This window comes from Lynx canadensis, chromosome A1, assembly GCF_007474595.2.
Source record: "Lynx canadensis isolate LIC74 chromosome A1, mLynCan4.pri.v2, whole genome shotgun sequence".
NCBI lineage: Eukaryota > Metazoa > Chordata > Mammalia > Carnivora > Felidae > Lynx > Lynx canadensis.
The window spans coordinates 13,859,235-13,875,717 of record NC_044303.2 but is presented as its reverse complement, the minus strand read 5'-3'; the positions used below and the strand labels follow the sequence as shown (position 1 = coordinate 13,875,717).

The following is a 16,483-nucleotide window of genomic DNA, read 5'->3' as shown; positions in this document are numbered from 1 at the left end:
ATACAGATATATAGATTCTTAGAATTAAAAAGGAAAGATAATGCAATTAAAAATGCCACTAAACTTAAACCCTTATTCATGATTCACTTGGAAATAAAGGCAATTTCTCATTACTTCTCAGAAAGTATTTTTCAGCATGTATTTCATGAAATATTCTTTTAAGAACCAGTAGGTATGTTTAAGGTAAAAGAACTATTGGCTTAGACTCGAGCTATAAAACGTATGTGGGGTTACGTCTGGGGTCTAAAATCCCTGGTTCATAAACATGGGGTTTCAATGAAATGATCTATAAAATATTTCAAGCTCTAACAGTGTTACAGAATAGAGAGAAAATAAAAGCAAAAACAGTAAAGAAAGCGGAGATAAAGGAATCGGCCATAATGTAAAATGCCCACAAGATGGCACCATATGCGTGTTTATAGCCATTGAATCCACAGCTGAAACCCTGATGATCTAAAGTGCTACATCTCCTTACCTTGGAATGAGCTATTGAGAGTGTATCAACCCAGACTCTCCATCCTCCCCATTCATATTTTATTGCATGATACAACAGAATCCGGAAGATATTGTAGACCATCTCGGTAATCTTCTGTTCCTCAGAATTTTTAGGATTGATATAGCCAAGAGAAAACATCCAATCCTGCCACACTGAACACTGCAATAAGCATCTAGTGGGTTAAAAAAACAAACAAACAAAAAAAACCCACCTCATTAAAAATACCTGAATTATATTAGAATTTACTATTTTTAAATTTAGATAAAGAGTGAAAATATGATCTGACCTAGGTAAAGCAAGATGCACAGTCATTCTGCACATTCTATATTCTATACCTGGAATGATTTTCTCCCATTTTTCTACCTGGAAAAATCCAAATTATCATTTCAAATTGGTTTCCTAACTCTCCCAGTCAGATTTAGTTATCGTTTCTCTACTTCCTCATCACCTGTAGCACTCACAACGCACTTAATACATTACATATTAATCACTCTTTTCTTGTTATCTTCCCCATTAAATTGTGCCAAGACTGAACACGGAGACAATCTGTGTGCAGCACAGTGCTTGATACATACCAGACATTCAATACATATTTGTTGAAGACTCAGGAAGCACCCACAGCCTTAGACTGTACCCCATGTCTTAACTAACTTAAAAATGCATCACAATAATCAGTTATCAGACAGAAACTGAGAAAAGCAGAGATGAATATGAGCAACTCGAACACAATTACAACACACAAGTATCACCAGAAGGAATGGTGCATCTTAAATATGTGTACTCATATCCACAATTAAAATATAATGCCCACATGATCAAATAAAAACATAAAAGTAAGTATAATGAACGTACATTAGATCAAAGAAACATAAAATGCCTTTTCGGAGAATTACAAGTATTTAGCAACATGGGAAAGTTTTGAAAAACTTTTTGAAAGAGACTAAAAATAAAGGAGAGAAACTAATTATGGAATAAAGCTTTGTTATAGTATTGAAATTGCTTACCTTCTATTTTCACGACTGTTACTGAAAAGTTTTATCATGTCAGATAAAAATAAACGACGAACTTCCATCAGTTCGGCACTTGGTGTAGAGTTTTTTAACAAAGTTGCCACCACCTTAAGAATCACTGTGAATGTGCACACAAAAAAGTCAAGATTTACAACTGCATATCTTCCACTCAAAAACCTTTACTCATTTTCAGCTTAGCCCTATGGTAGGTGAGTTAGAAGTATTATGAACTATGGTAAACACCATAATGATTAAGGTGGTTAGGAAAAGTTTCGATTTAGTTTCACATGTTATCATGTCATTACTGCATTAACATAAAGAATTGCCATTTGGATAGCTAAAGAAAATAAATGAAAAGAAGAAATAACAAGTGTTGGTGAGGATGTGGAGAAAAGGGAACTCTCCTGCACTGTTGGTAAGAATGTAATTTGGTGCAGCCACTGTGAAAAACAGTATGAAGGGTCTTTAACAATTAAAAATAGAATTACCATTATGATTCAGTAATTCCACTACTGGGTATTGACCCAAAGCAAACAAAAAACTAAATCTAAAAGATATATATATGCACCTCTATGTTCAGTGCAACATAATTTATAATAGCCAAGACATGGACGCAACCTAAGTGTCCATCGGCAGGTAAACAGCTAAAGAAGATGTGGTATTTACACACACTAGGATATTAGTTGTAAAATGAGATCTTGCCTTTTGCAACAATATGCATGGACCTAGAGAGTACTATGCTAAGAGAAATAAGTTAGAGGGAGAAAGTCAAATACCATGATTTGACTTACATGTGGAATCTAAACAAACAAACAAACCAAAAAACCCCACAAATACACTCAGAACTAGAGAACTGCTGGTTGTCAAATGAGAGGGAGGTAGGGAGATGGGCAAACAAAATAGGTGAAAGGAATTAAGAATTACATACTTCCAGTTACACAGTAGATAAGTCACAGGGATATATATATATATATATATCCTATGCTGTAGGTATAGCATGTGTATATATATATATATATATATATTTTTTTTAAATTGCTATTTGCTCACTTGGATTCTGAATTTTCACTGTAGAATCTGGCTCTGGATGTGGTTTGTGTACAACTTGAGTACATACTTGCTCTGTCAAGATCTGAAAGATGAAGAATTTGAATTTCACTTAATAAATAATTTAAATCATAATTTAAAAATATAGATATACAAAGAATGCAAAAAATGTCAATTCTGTCAAAATCAAATGAAACTCTCTTCTAAGGGTCCTCTAGTCATTCTGAAATTTCTAAACTCTTTAATTCTTCAGTTTTCAAATTTTGTTTATTATGGATAAAGACAAAAACAAACCAGTATTGACAGAAGGAAAGATTAATTAGGAAATCCAAGAATTACTCTGTTTGAAATACCCTTACACTGTACATCCTTAGCAAACTTATGGTGTATAAACATTTGACTCTTACGTCATTAATTTTAAAAAACTTAGAAAGTAAGGCAATAAAAAAAAAATAATGTCTGAGCCTGGGTCTCAACTTCAAAATGAAGTGTGATAAAGGAAAAGTCTTCATTAGAAATGTGGCTCTTTGTCATTTACTAATGAATTTTTCTTTAAACTTATTTTTTCAAGTAACAAAAAAAAATGACAAGAAATTAACCAAATAAAGAAAAAAACAGAATTCTAAAACATTTTCTAATTTTTTCCACTAAAATTTAGCAGTCTCTATGAGTGTTGGATTCTTGCACATCTTTTTCACTGTTATATTCCTAGCAATCAGCACAATGCCTGACACACTGCCAATATTCAAACATTTGTTAAATTTAAGAATGGATAACTGAATTATATATAAATAATGGACATATGGCTGTTCACTGTATTTTAGGCTTTAGCCTGTGTATACCTATTCTTGCATGAGTATGGTCCAATGAGACTATACTTAATAAGAATATAATTTTGTATTACTGATTTAATTTCCTGTTTAAATTAATATGCTAAGTTCTGAATGAAACGTTCAGTTCAGCCTACAGTAAGGTACAATATCTATGGAGAAACCATAAAAGTTAGTTGAGAGCCTAGTTGTACTTAGCCATTATTATGAAAGTTGAGGATGGGGAAAGGGAATTAATTACAAGCCAGAAATGATCCCTTCTGATTAGAAAAAGACCATGATATCCAGTATAGGCACTTTTCTGACCTTCTACTCAGAAATGAGAAAGAAGAAGAAAAAGGAGATAAAGATAGAAAACTGACTTATGTATATTAGGAATGTTTATCAAAAAGGTATTGCCTTGAAATTAAAACTAACCTACCGTTACTAAAATGATAAATACAGGGTTTAAGAACCTCTCTCCTTCACGCCTATAATTGTGTTTAAACCAAACACTTTGTTGTTGAAACTGAACAGTGCCTCAGGATTTTCTGAACACTGCACTACAGACATGCACTACTAATCAGATGGAGCAGACACATGGGACAAAAATTTCTTTGCAAATCCTAGGAATTTGAAAATACCAAAGAACATTCAGTGGTTTTGTATGCATACAAGAAGTTTTCACACCAGTCTGCCCAAAAAAGCCCTGGTGTGGCCCTACAGCCCAGTGGACCACATCCCTAAAATTCTGGTTACAAACAGATTAAAAATAACTGTAGACAAGCTTGGGAAAAATCAGGCCACACTCTTCCATGATGAAGATTAGTTAAAACCGTCTCACCCCAAAAATAAGAAACCTCATTGCAAAGAAAATAATATTTATCCCAAAAAATCTACAATTTTATATTGTCCTTTTTAAGTCTGTATTTAATCTTCTAACGAGGAGGATAATAATGGTCTTGCTTACCTAATAAACTTGCTAGGAAGATCAAAGAAGGCTCTATATGTGAAAGTGTTTTGAAAACTATAACATATTCAAGTATGAGTTTAATTACAAAAACATATTTAGAAACTCAACCCAGCATGTACTTATTAAGAACCATTTATGTGCCCACACTCTGCTACATAGTTAGAATGAGAAACATAGATGCTAGGTGGAACTATTATTTCAAGAATCAATTAATTGTCGAGACAGGCATAAATACATGTTCCTTTTTTTTAATGTTTATTTATTTTTGATAGACAGAACACAAGGGGCAGGGGGTGGGGGAGAAGAAAGAGTGGGAAACACAAAAATCTGAAGCAGACTCCAGGCTCTGAGCTGTCAGCACAGAGCCCAACGCAGAGCTCGAACCCACGAACCATGCGATATGACCTGAGTTGAAGTCAGAAGCTTAACCAACTGAGCCACCCAGGCACCCCAAGAACCTATATGAGTTTTTAAAAGAGGGAGGGAAATAATGAGATATAAATAAGGAGAGATGAATATAGATATAAACATTGTAATGAAAGGACTTGACTCAAGATGGGCCATGAGAGTTTGACTTGTATTGATTACAGATACGCATAGGAAGCTAACCCCAGCCCCTACAAAACCAAAATTGTAGGAAGGGTTCAGAGCCAGATACGGACATGAAATCCAATATGTATTAAGCCTTAGAGCACATCTCAATTCATAGCCACATTTTAAGAATTCCATAGCCACCTGTGACTAGTGGCTAATCATTTTGGACAGGGCTGAGGAACAATAATGAATTATAAGCATGGAAGTAACTTGATAAATATGTATTTAGATACACAGATCTGAGCCTAGCATTATACATTTAAATTCTATTTTATAAATGGAATTATCTCACAACTCATGGGCCACAGAAAGAGTTTAGGCTTAAGCAGGAGCTGTTAAAGCTTCCTCTCTGACCTACTCACTCCCCAGCTTCATCATGTATAAATCATTTTAGATAGTAGGCTCAATTTCTAAGACAAAAGTAGTACTAGGCTATTTCTTAAAATGGCAAACTATTGACCCCACCGTTACACCCAATTGCCACTGTAAGTATCTGGGGTTGGAGAATCTTCGTATCTTTATAATTTGAACAAGCTGTATTACTTTTTTCACTTAGTTTCTTTATCTGTGAAAAGAATATTTGAACAAGATATTTAACATACTGTCCACCTATGAGAGTCTATAATTTTGAGAAAAGGGTTTCATTTTTATAAGTTTTAAGCATGCTACCACCTTGTAAAAATTTTGTGTTCAGAAACTGTTATACCCTAACAGAAAAAAGATAAAGTAACCAAAATACATATATACACATTTTTATTTAAACAAAACAAAACAGAACAAAACAAAACTTGTGATGAGCACTGGGTGCATGAATCACTAAATTCTACTCTTGAAACTAGTATTACACTGTATGTTAATTAAATGGAATTTAAATAAAAACTTGAAACTAAAAAAAAAATCAGTTCATTATTTCTGTAAGACATTGAGCTCTTCAGATGAGAAGTTCCCACACTTGGCTGCCTCTGTCTACATTAATATTTAACTGAATTATAGGAACAATATTTAAAGAGAAATAGTAAACCCAAACCTATGAGGTAAAATTAATATCCCAATACTTAATACAGTAAATAATCAGATAGTGTTGTTAAGATCTATATCAAACAGAACAATCTAGTTTTGTGCTTACAAGACATATTTTAAAATCTAACAAATTATATTTTTAAGTATGTTTGAGAGTCCTAACAAGTATTAAGAAAATATAATTATCCATAATTTAGAGATGGAATATAAAAGCAAAAATAAAGCAAATCAACTTAAGATACAAATTTTGCAAATAATGTAACTCTCAGAAAGTATTCAAATAAAAATAATTTTGAGTTATTTCAAAGAGGAGTTCACTAAAGCCTACTTCTTAGCATAGGACCTATAAGAATAAATTCACCTCAGAAAACTAAGAGACAGGGATATTTCCTTAATAATTTTTAAAAATTTTCAGAATAACTGAGATAGATCTTCACATCTTTTATACAATGGTATCTGCTATATCCTGCCAAAAGGTCTTAGTTACTTTGTCCTTTAATATTTGTTATTTATTCTATTATAGGCATTACCAGACTTAGAATTTTTTTAAAAGAGAGATTTCTTTGTTTTTTTAAGTTTGTTTATTTATTTTTTGAGAGAGAGAGAAAGTGAGCACAAGCAGGGGGGGAGCAGAGAGAGAGGGGGACAGAGGATTTGAAGTGGGCTCTGTGCTGACAGCAGAGAGCCCGATGTGAGTGAGGCTCGAACTCGTGAACTGTATCATGACCTGAGCCAAAGTCTGACAGTTAACCAACTGAGCCACCCAGGTGCCCCAGATTTAGAATTTTAAAGATGACAGTGACATAGTCCTTATCTTAACTGGCCTTCCAAAAACTTTAAAAAAACCTCATATGCTAAAATATCATTACCAAGATCATAGGCTTCACATAGTTCTTGATTATTTCTGTGCTTCATTTTATACTTTCCTACAGTTGTAGTGATATTGATTTTGATACATTGTTTGGGGTGAAGTTAATTTCCCCAAACCAAAATGGAAATGAAGGTAAAAGAGCTTTCAAACTGAAGATTATCAACCAAATCATTCTTGCCAGGGATGTAGGCCCTGTTCGATGCTTACTCACAAGGATAATCAAAGTCAAGCTGCAGGTTTTGAGGCTGAGTTTTCCGGTTACAGTTAAATTTCACTTACTGTGTTAATGAGAATTAAGTTCAAACCTGTCACATAAGTTTTAATTTTCTGTGACCTGATGCTACCTTCCAAAACGGTGCAGTCTTTTAACTTTGGTAATCTAGAATTAGTCATCCACCATCCTGCAGTCTAATAACATAATATGGCTTGTTAGTGGTACTAAAGCTTATGCTAAGACCCCTTCTACTTTTTTATGGGATCAACAGTGCAACCCAATCATATCATAACCATCTTTCTTTTTTGACTTTTTGTATACTTATGTTAAGTTTTCCTTTTTTTTTTTTAATTTTTTTTAACGTTTTATTTATTTTTGAGACAGAGAGAGACAGAGGATGAACGGGGGAGGGTCAGAGAGAGGGAGACACAGAATCTGAAACAGGCTCCAGGCTCTGAGCTGTCAGCACAGAGCCCAAAGAGGGGCTCGAACTCACGGACCGTGAGATCGTGACCTGAGCCGAAGTCGGCCGCTTAACCGAATGAGCCACCCAGGCGCCCCAAGTTTTCCTTTTTTAGAGTATAATTAACTTAGTCCATCTTTCCAATTAACCATGATTATTATTCTACTTTAAAAGCATATATTACAGCCAAATTGGTCAGAGACCTTGTAAGTTAGTTCCTTTATCTGCAGCATCCAATATCCAGTATCAGAAGATCTAAACTTATCCATAGTTTCTCCACCTAAGACACGGAATCAGCAACAACTTGGCTTTTTTAGTGTAGAATATCATTAGAGACTAAAATCTGGATACTAAGAGAGTGCATATGAGTATAGATGGTAGGTAAAAATACTGCTGCATTTGCTATTGAGCCACTTTTCAAGAAAACTAATAGAAATACATATGTTCTTACTTTAAGGTTAAGTACCTAATGATTTTTCAGATTCAACATAATATATTATTATGCTACATTCTTATTTTAATATAAGGTTTCACTAACTACAAAGACATTCTACTCTTGACACTAATTGGTTAAAACAAGCAGAGGGTTAGGAATTCATGTAGGCAAAAAATGATTTAAAAAACATGTATAGACATCATCAACCAGAGAAGGATTAGTCTAAAAAAACCAAGATAGAAACACAAATAGAAAGAGCTCTAATATGATATTGTAGCACAGTTTTGATTCAGAGGACTTTCATGTTGTCCACCAAAGGTAGATTCTGACATTTTTTACCTTATGCACATACATTATGGAATCTGCCTATCTTATGGCCATTTATTATTAATGGTGAGACACAGAAAAAAAATTGTTTAACTTACGATTCTGTTTGTTTAAAAAGGCAACAACAAAAAAATCTAGTTTCATAGGGTTGTTGTAAGACTCTGAGATAATGTACGAAAAGTACTTACACCAAAGTGACTGTCACAGGAAATACACCCTCCAAAACAGTTACTATTATTAGGGAAATATAATATCAGAATCAAGATGATTTGTATACGGTAGGCTTTTCTATTATTAATGCTTATTCAGTTTTGTAGGTCAAATATTGGAGCAATACTAAAAAAAAAAAAAACACTACGGTAATACCCAGTGTTCTGGACGATAAGCATTTACAAATCATGTAATTAGATGAATGAATAACACAAAGTTGTAATATTAGGCTTAAAAATGAAAGAAACAGAGCAGTCAAAGGAGTTTTTTAATTTACTCTTAAATTTAATGATGATAAGATACAACGGAAAAAAAAGATGAAATAAAACAGCTGAAAGTAATGTTACAGACCTGAGGCCAAAATACTATCCAGGATACCATCTGCTTTTGTAAACAGATATAAAATAAAACAGATACAATACAGTTTTATTGGCCAGCGCACCCATTTGTCTCACAGTGTCTACAACTGCTTCTGAGCCACAACTGCAAAGCTGAGTAGTCCCACAGACACCATAAAGCCTGCCGCTAGAGACTGAATGTTTGTGTCCCCACTAATTCTCATCTTGCAAACCAATCCCGGGTGTCATGGTATTAAGAGGTGTGGAGCCTTTTAGAAGGTGTTTAGGGCTTGGGAACCCTCATGAAGGTCAGACTATGACCCTTTATAAAAGAAATCTAAGAACTCCCTTGACATTACTGCCATGGGAGGACACAGTGAAAAGATGGTTTATAAACCATGAAGTGAGTCCTCACCAAACACCAAATCCACCAGTGCCTGGATATTGGACTTGCCAGCCTCCCAAACCGTGAGATACAAATTTCCGTTGTTTATAAGCCACCTGGTCTGTGGTATTCTGTTACAGCAGTCTAGACAAACTAAGACTACCACAAAGCCTATAAATATCTATCATCTGGCCCTTTACCAGAAAACTTTGCCCTCCCAACTATGATGAACATTTTATAATAAAAATATTTGCAGTATGTTGTTAAGCACAAAAAGGAGAACCCAAAGCTATGGGAAGGATGATATTTCATGAGTTTTTTGTATGTGTGTCTGTATGTGTATGTGAGCTGACAAAAAACTTTATATATAATTCAGTACTGATGGAGACACCAGAAGTAAATTTTTTTTGGTGTTTTCCTGTATTTTCCAAAACTCTATAATGAATGCATATTAATTCTGATATCAGATTAATATGTACTTTTTAATAAAAACGACAAAAGAGTAGAGAGATATTTCTCTGTTACAGCAGAGAGAGAATTTTATCTTTGTAGCAAAATTTTTACAGAAAGGTAGATAGAAAACTATTTTAGGATTTGTGGGTCATATGGTCTCTCACAACTCAACCTTGTCATTATGGTTTGAAATCACTCATAGACTAAGTGAATAAACGTGACTACCTTCCAATAAAACTTTATTTACAAATATGAAATTTGAATTTCATAAAATTACACATCACAAAATATTCTTCTTTTATTCTGGTCATTTAAAAATGTAAAAACTATCGTCTACTTGTGGGCCACCCAAAACTAGAATTGAGATATACTGTGGCTTAGATGAAACAAATGTAGTTATTAGAGGAGTCTGAATTTGTTCCATATGAATTTAAAATTGTAGTACAATTCCATTAAGAATTTTAGCATTTGCCCTCAATGTCTCTCACTTCATTTTTTTACTCTTGTGGAGAAATCTGCAATGATGCTATTTTTTATTTTCTGCCTACTATTTTTCTGAGTGAAGGATGTTATTACAAGTGTTTAATCTATTAGCGTCAATGTATAGTAGTGTCCTTGTGTAACAGATAAAATGCTTTGCCACCTAAATCTGTAACAAAATAATTCACACTCCACTGTATTTTAGACGTGTGAGAACTGAAGTCCACTTTTCTTATTCTGACATGACGGTTATGCATTGGTATTAAACAAAAAGCTAGACTTAAAATACCTGTGATACGTGAAACACTATCAAGTCACCACATGCCGTGATCTGTAGTGCAACAGAGCAGCATGCAAAGTGTGATGAGAACGTGACATACATTCTCTGTTGCACCTACTCAACTCTGCTGCTGTGACGCAAAAGCAACCACCAGTAGTATGTACAGGAATGAGCACAGGGGTTGTTCCAACAAAAGTATTTATGGACACTGACATTTAATTTCATACCATTTTTATATGTCATATTTTATTTTTCTTTTGCTTACTTTCAACCACTTAAAGACAGAAAAACTAGCCTTGGCGCCTAGCCCCACAGACAGGTGTTAGTAAGTTTGCTAATCCTTGTACTACAGAAAAGAACTAGGGCCACCAAAGACCAGTTGTAGGAGAGTAGAATTAAGGTTTTAAGGTTAACACGGGGATTATTACTCATATTTTACTGGTCCTTAAAAATAAAAACAGCTACTTTGGGAGGTAGTATGTGCATTTCATAGAAAATACGGAGCTCAAGCTATATGGCTATATGGTAGAAATGATGAAAAAAGGATTTGTGAATTGAGATGATAAAATCTACTGCTCCTTCCAGATACTGCTTTCACAAATAATTTTTACCTATAGTTTACCTCACTATCAACTCTAGGTTAATGTTGGTAGTTTCAAAGGAGACAGAGATAGAAAGTATTAGCAGAGGCGGAGGGAGGGAAAGACCTAATATATAATACATAATAGGTGTGGTGTGTATGAGAAACACTGCACAAAGTCAATCAGCCAACGCATACTAAGATAAAACACCTTGGACTGACATAAAAAGATGGGCAAATAAATGTACATGGGTATGTTTTAAAATAAAATTTTAAAATGTAAGTATGTGTTCATTTTTGAAAATAATGATTTCTGGCTTTTTGATTAACTGACCAACTGATCCCAATTACATAGAAGGTTTCCACTAAATACATTTTAAATCGTCATCACATTTTTTTTTTACCTCATAAAGTGTGTTGTATGTGGTGACAGTCACAGTGTTTGTATGCAACATCAGCCTTTCTCCAAGAAGAGTGAAAAGACTATGAGTATGCATAATTTCCACTTTTCTCCTGGAGAAAAAGGGGGAAAGAAAACAAAACACTATGAAATACATTTGATTATCTAATCACATGACTTTGGGTTTAGAAAGTACAATCTATTAAGCAGATACAAAATCATACAAGTAATTATTTTTACTAACTTCCATCTGCAGTAAAATAACATTTATAACACAGCTATCTTCTAAAGTCCCAAAAACACTATTTAAACACTCCTCATATAAAATGTGAAATATACAAATTATAAATATTATATAAACGTTGACAGTTATTATTTTCAAATTTTTAATGAACTATTTAGGAGTTATTTTTATTAAGTTTAAAACTATTAGTTTCCACTAATACAGAGACCACAAAATTTTTAAAGCCTTTCTGTCTAAATTTAAAGTCTATACATGTTTGTTTATTTATTTATTTATTTTGAGAGAGAGAGGGAGGGACAGAGACAGGCTCTTCACTGTTAGCACAGAGCTCGATGCAGGGCTCAAACTCATGAACCATGAGCAGACCTGAGTAGAAATCAAGAGCCGATGGTTAGCTCATTATTGCTTGCATTTGTGGTCTGCCACTGGATTTAAAACCGAGAGAGAGAGAGAGAGAGAGAGAGAGAGAGAGACACAAAAAAACTTTCTTAATTACTTACTATTGGCTCAGTTAACTGTCCTCCCCACACCAAATCCATAAATAGAATAGAAGGCTGTACTCAGGGTTTCCTACAACATTTAGTTCTATCTCAGGGAATTGCTATGAGCCTCTCACTTGTGTCACTGTCTTCGAATTCAAGATGTGGATCCTCTTGGCTCTCAACCCAAGGCATTTCATTTCTTACCTTGATTTGCTATTGTTCCCTATTCAGATCTGGCAACACTGATATAAATTGGGTATTCACCAATTCTTATTCCTTTCTTCCTGAGAGCACAGGTATACTATCAATTCCAGCCTCTTTTACACTCAGGTGTGACCATTTAACTGAGTGTTAGCCAGTGGAATGTGAGCAGGAAAGTCATGAACCATTTTCAGGCCTGGCCCACAGAAAAGCACTCATGCACGTCTTCCATGCTCTGTCTCCAAGGCAGAAACACAGGAGCCACATGACGAAGACAGGGAGGACAAGATGGAAGCAGCAGCCCAGGTCTCTAAATCACAGCTTGCAAGAAAGCCACCTACTGTGGAACACCCATTTGGATTGTCAATGAATAAGAAACTACTAGTTTGATAAGCAGCTAAAATTGTGTCTGTCTGCTGCAGCAGCCATTGTTACTTTAATTAATACAGAAATCAAATAATGAACCATTTATCTGGGTACCACTCACCTGAAAATCCTCTCTTCTAACATCAGCCTCCAAGCTCCACACTGTACAACAAAAGACACAGGGCAGCTGTTTCCCCCCACCTAATTCTCCTCAGTCCAGGGAGGGAAACAGCAAAATAACTGAAACCCAAGAGCTTAGGCACACGTTTGTCTTGTGGCTGTGTTTGCGAAACACTTAAACACGACTGAAAAAAGGTCAACTGGTCATTAAAAAATTTTTAAAAATCAGGACTAATGGATATTATGGGATTATAGAGGGGAAGGCTTTAAGTATTTTCCAATTCAGGCGACACCCAAGGCAAGGACGACTTAAACTTTCCTTTGCTCCCTAATCAAGAAAGAACAAATGCTAAAGTGTATTCCTTTATATATCTCTCTGATACATGAAGCTGGTAAAAGTTATCCAAATTAGGCTACCTGGAATAGCCTAATTAGGAATTTACAATAATCTCTTACCTGCACCAGTATAATTTCAGCTACTAAAGAAATTCATGCCCTTCTGATTATCTTCTATAATGTAAATTTCTATAGAGCAGCTATATTCTAGCCTTTTGTGGGGGAATTGAAGAATCCTCTGTATATACCAGAGAAGAGATGGGTCAGCTTCCTCCTGCAGTTTGCTTTAAAACAATGTTTATCAATAATTTTTGCTGCACAGCACTGAAGAGATAGCCAAAAATGCCATCCATGATCTCAGGCAGAGTGTGGGTGAGCTATACTCCCCATGATCCCCACGTGACTTTGTTTCCCACAGAATCCCTAATGAAAGACCCAACTCAATGCATTCTGCTCAAAAAGACTTCAATAGGGTATAGACTAGAGAAACTAAAATTTTGAACCTACTTAACTTTAAGACCTAAACAGACTTCAGGCTTTAGTGCCTATTTGCCTTACCCTTTGAATTTTATAGGATTTCTGTCCATTTGGATTAAGAATGTAATCTTTTTTAAAAAAAAGAGTAACCTTTTAATGTCATACAAATTATACATTTATTAGCTTACTAACATCCCAATGAAAATATAATCCAATTTTCTTCTTCACAAAATAAACAAGCCTTTTTTTTTTTTTTTGGATAGTCAAAGAATACTTCTTGTAACAAACTCAGACAGTATGTTGAAACAAGACAAAGGTAAAAGAAACCCATAATTTCCGTAACTCAGAGAAAATCATTATAAAGTGTCAGTTTATGTTCTTCTAGATTAATGACTATGCATACAAATATGGTGATAAATAAATATAGATGATATCAATATGATGAAACTAATTCTGTATAAGGTAATTTATACTTTTTTTCCTGTTATCCTGTCTTGAATTTTCAGTCATTAAATATAATAAGTATGCAGCACATTACATCCATTGATGACTGTTGACATTGATGCTATTTCCAATTTTTTTTCTACCATGAACAAAACTTTGCCCTTTTAGGTAAATCTTTGGGTATATATCCATGACTATTTACTTGGAATAAATTCTTGTAACTGAAATGATGGGTGTTAAAAGCTTTTATATTTAATTTTATGAGACTCTGCAATTTATTGCCTCCAAAAATATGTACATTCATACTTGTACCATCAAAGTGTAAATGCATTTGACCAGCAGCTTCTCTCACCAACATGAACATAAAATTCATGTAAGTATATAATTTAGTAATTATTTGAAAACCTTATAGAGTCACGCAATTATCATCAATTTCCAGTTCCAACATTTTCATCACCCTAAAAAATTCTCTTGTGCCTTGTAGTCAATCCCCACTCCCATCACTAGCCCAATATAATAATCACTAACTGCATTCTGGAGATTTCATATGAATGAAAACATGTAACACGTGCTCTTCTCCATCAGGCCTCTTCCTTTTAGCATAATGATTTTTAGGACGCATTAATGTCATAGTGTGCATCAGTAGTTTGTTTCCTTTTAATTGTGCATTGGTATTCCATTGTATGGACATATGATACTTTGTTTATCCATTCACTAATTAATGGAATTTTGGATTATTTCCAGTTTTGAACTATTCTGGATAATGGTATTAAAAACATCCATGCACAAGTCCAGTTGTGGACATATGCCGTCATTTCTCCCAAGTAGGTACGCAAGCATGGAAATGCCAGGGTATGTGGTAAGTGTTACATTTTTTAAGAAATTAGAAAACTCTTCTGGAACATGGCTAGAGCATTTTACATTCCCATCAGCAATGCATGAGAATTCAGTTAGTTGTTATATGCTCTGGTTATATGTTGTATGTTGTGGATTTATACAAATCAAACTATTTTCTATTTTGCTGTGAGATTTCTTTGACCTAGGGGTTCTTACTATCAAGCAATTTACCAAAGCTCTTTCTGCTGTTGATTTCTTACTTAATTTTGTTGTGGTCAAAGAAAACATGTTGTTTGATCTCAATTCTTTTAAATGTACTGAAACTTGTTTTATGTTTTATAGCCCAGCCCATTATATATTCTACACTTAAAACAATTTGCTGACTGTTCTATGAATGTCAGCATACTGTTTAATAAGATCTTGAATAGGGCTGGTGAAAACAGGCTTACATTAACTTGTAGCTATTGAAGGGGAATGCTTCTAATATTTTACTACTAAACAGGACGATGGTTACTTCCAAGTAGACAGACCTTATCAGGTTAAAGAAATCATTTTCTATTCCTGCTTTCCTAGGAATTTTGATGATGAATGGATACTGAATTTTACCAAAATTGTTTGTATTCATTTGCGTAATTACATAGCTATTCTTCAATGTGTTAATAAGGAGATTATATTAAAGGATATTCTGATGTTAAACTATCCTTACATTCAGCATAAAATTAAAAACCTAGGGGGGAAAAGGCAAAACACTTTATTTTTAATTTTTAAAAAATGTTTTATTTATCCTTGAGAGAGAGACAGACAGAGCATGAGCGAGGGAGGGGCAGAGCTAGAGAGGTACACAGAATCCGAAGCAGACTCCAGGCTCCGAGCTGTCAGCACAAAGCCTGACGTGGGGCTCAAACTCACAAGCCGCGAGATCATGACCTGAGCCAAAGTCGGACGCTCAACCAACTGAGCCACCCAGGTGCCCCATCACCTTTCTTTTTTTAATATAAATACTTATGACTATCAGTTGCCTCCAATACTACTTAGGCCAACTCTCAGAAGTGTAAATACACAACATTCTCAGTTTTGATTCTAAACACTTTATAATGTGTACAGTAATTTCTTGTTATGAGTTATTTACAATATGTACATTTCCATTGTATTAGTTTGATTTTTATCAGTGATTTCTTAATTGAATTGTGGGTGACAAGTCATCTTTATGACAATTTATTTACATTTTGGACAATTTTATGACTTCCACTGACAAGTTTTATATTTTTGTGTGTGTTTGAGAATAATGAATATGCTAATCAAGCATATTTTTAGTTTTCAGTTTTAGTTTTACTTTTAGTCTAGTTTAGGTTTAGTTTTGTTTGTAGATCTTTTATATCCTTGGTTAAATTCATTCCTGGGTATTTCATTCTGTGAAAACTTTCATTCTTTTTCCATCTCTTAACCTCCTTTCTTATTTGTCATCTTTGTCTCTTGATGCTACATTCTGGGTAATTTCTTCATTTCTATCTTTCAGCTCACCAATTCTTTCTTAAGTTTTATCTCATCTGTTTAACATGTCCATGGAGTTAATTTTAATTACTACCTTTT

General features: G+C 34.2%; 1 protein-coding gene across 1 annotated transcript in view; it reads right to left on the bottom strand.

Moving 5' to 3' along the window:
• The window catches only part of NBEA (neurobeachin), a 694,460-nt gene that overhangs the window by 482,085 nt on the left and 195,892 nt on the right, over positions 1-16,483 (bottom strand). Inside the window, 4 exon segments of the mRNA XM_030309029.1 lie at positions 476-668; positions 1,501-1,624; positions 2,557-2,638; positions 11,391-11,499. Of these exon segments, the coding sequence (XP_030164889.1) occupies positions 476-668; positions 1,501-1,624; positions 2,557-2,638; positions 11,391-11,499 (508 nt within the window).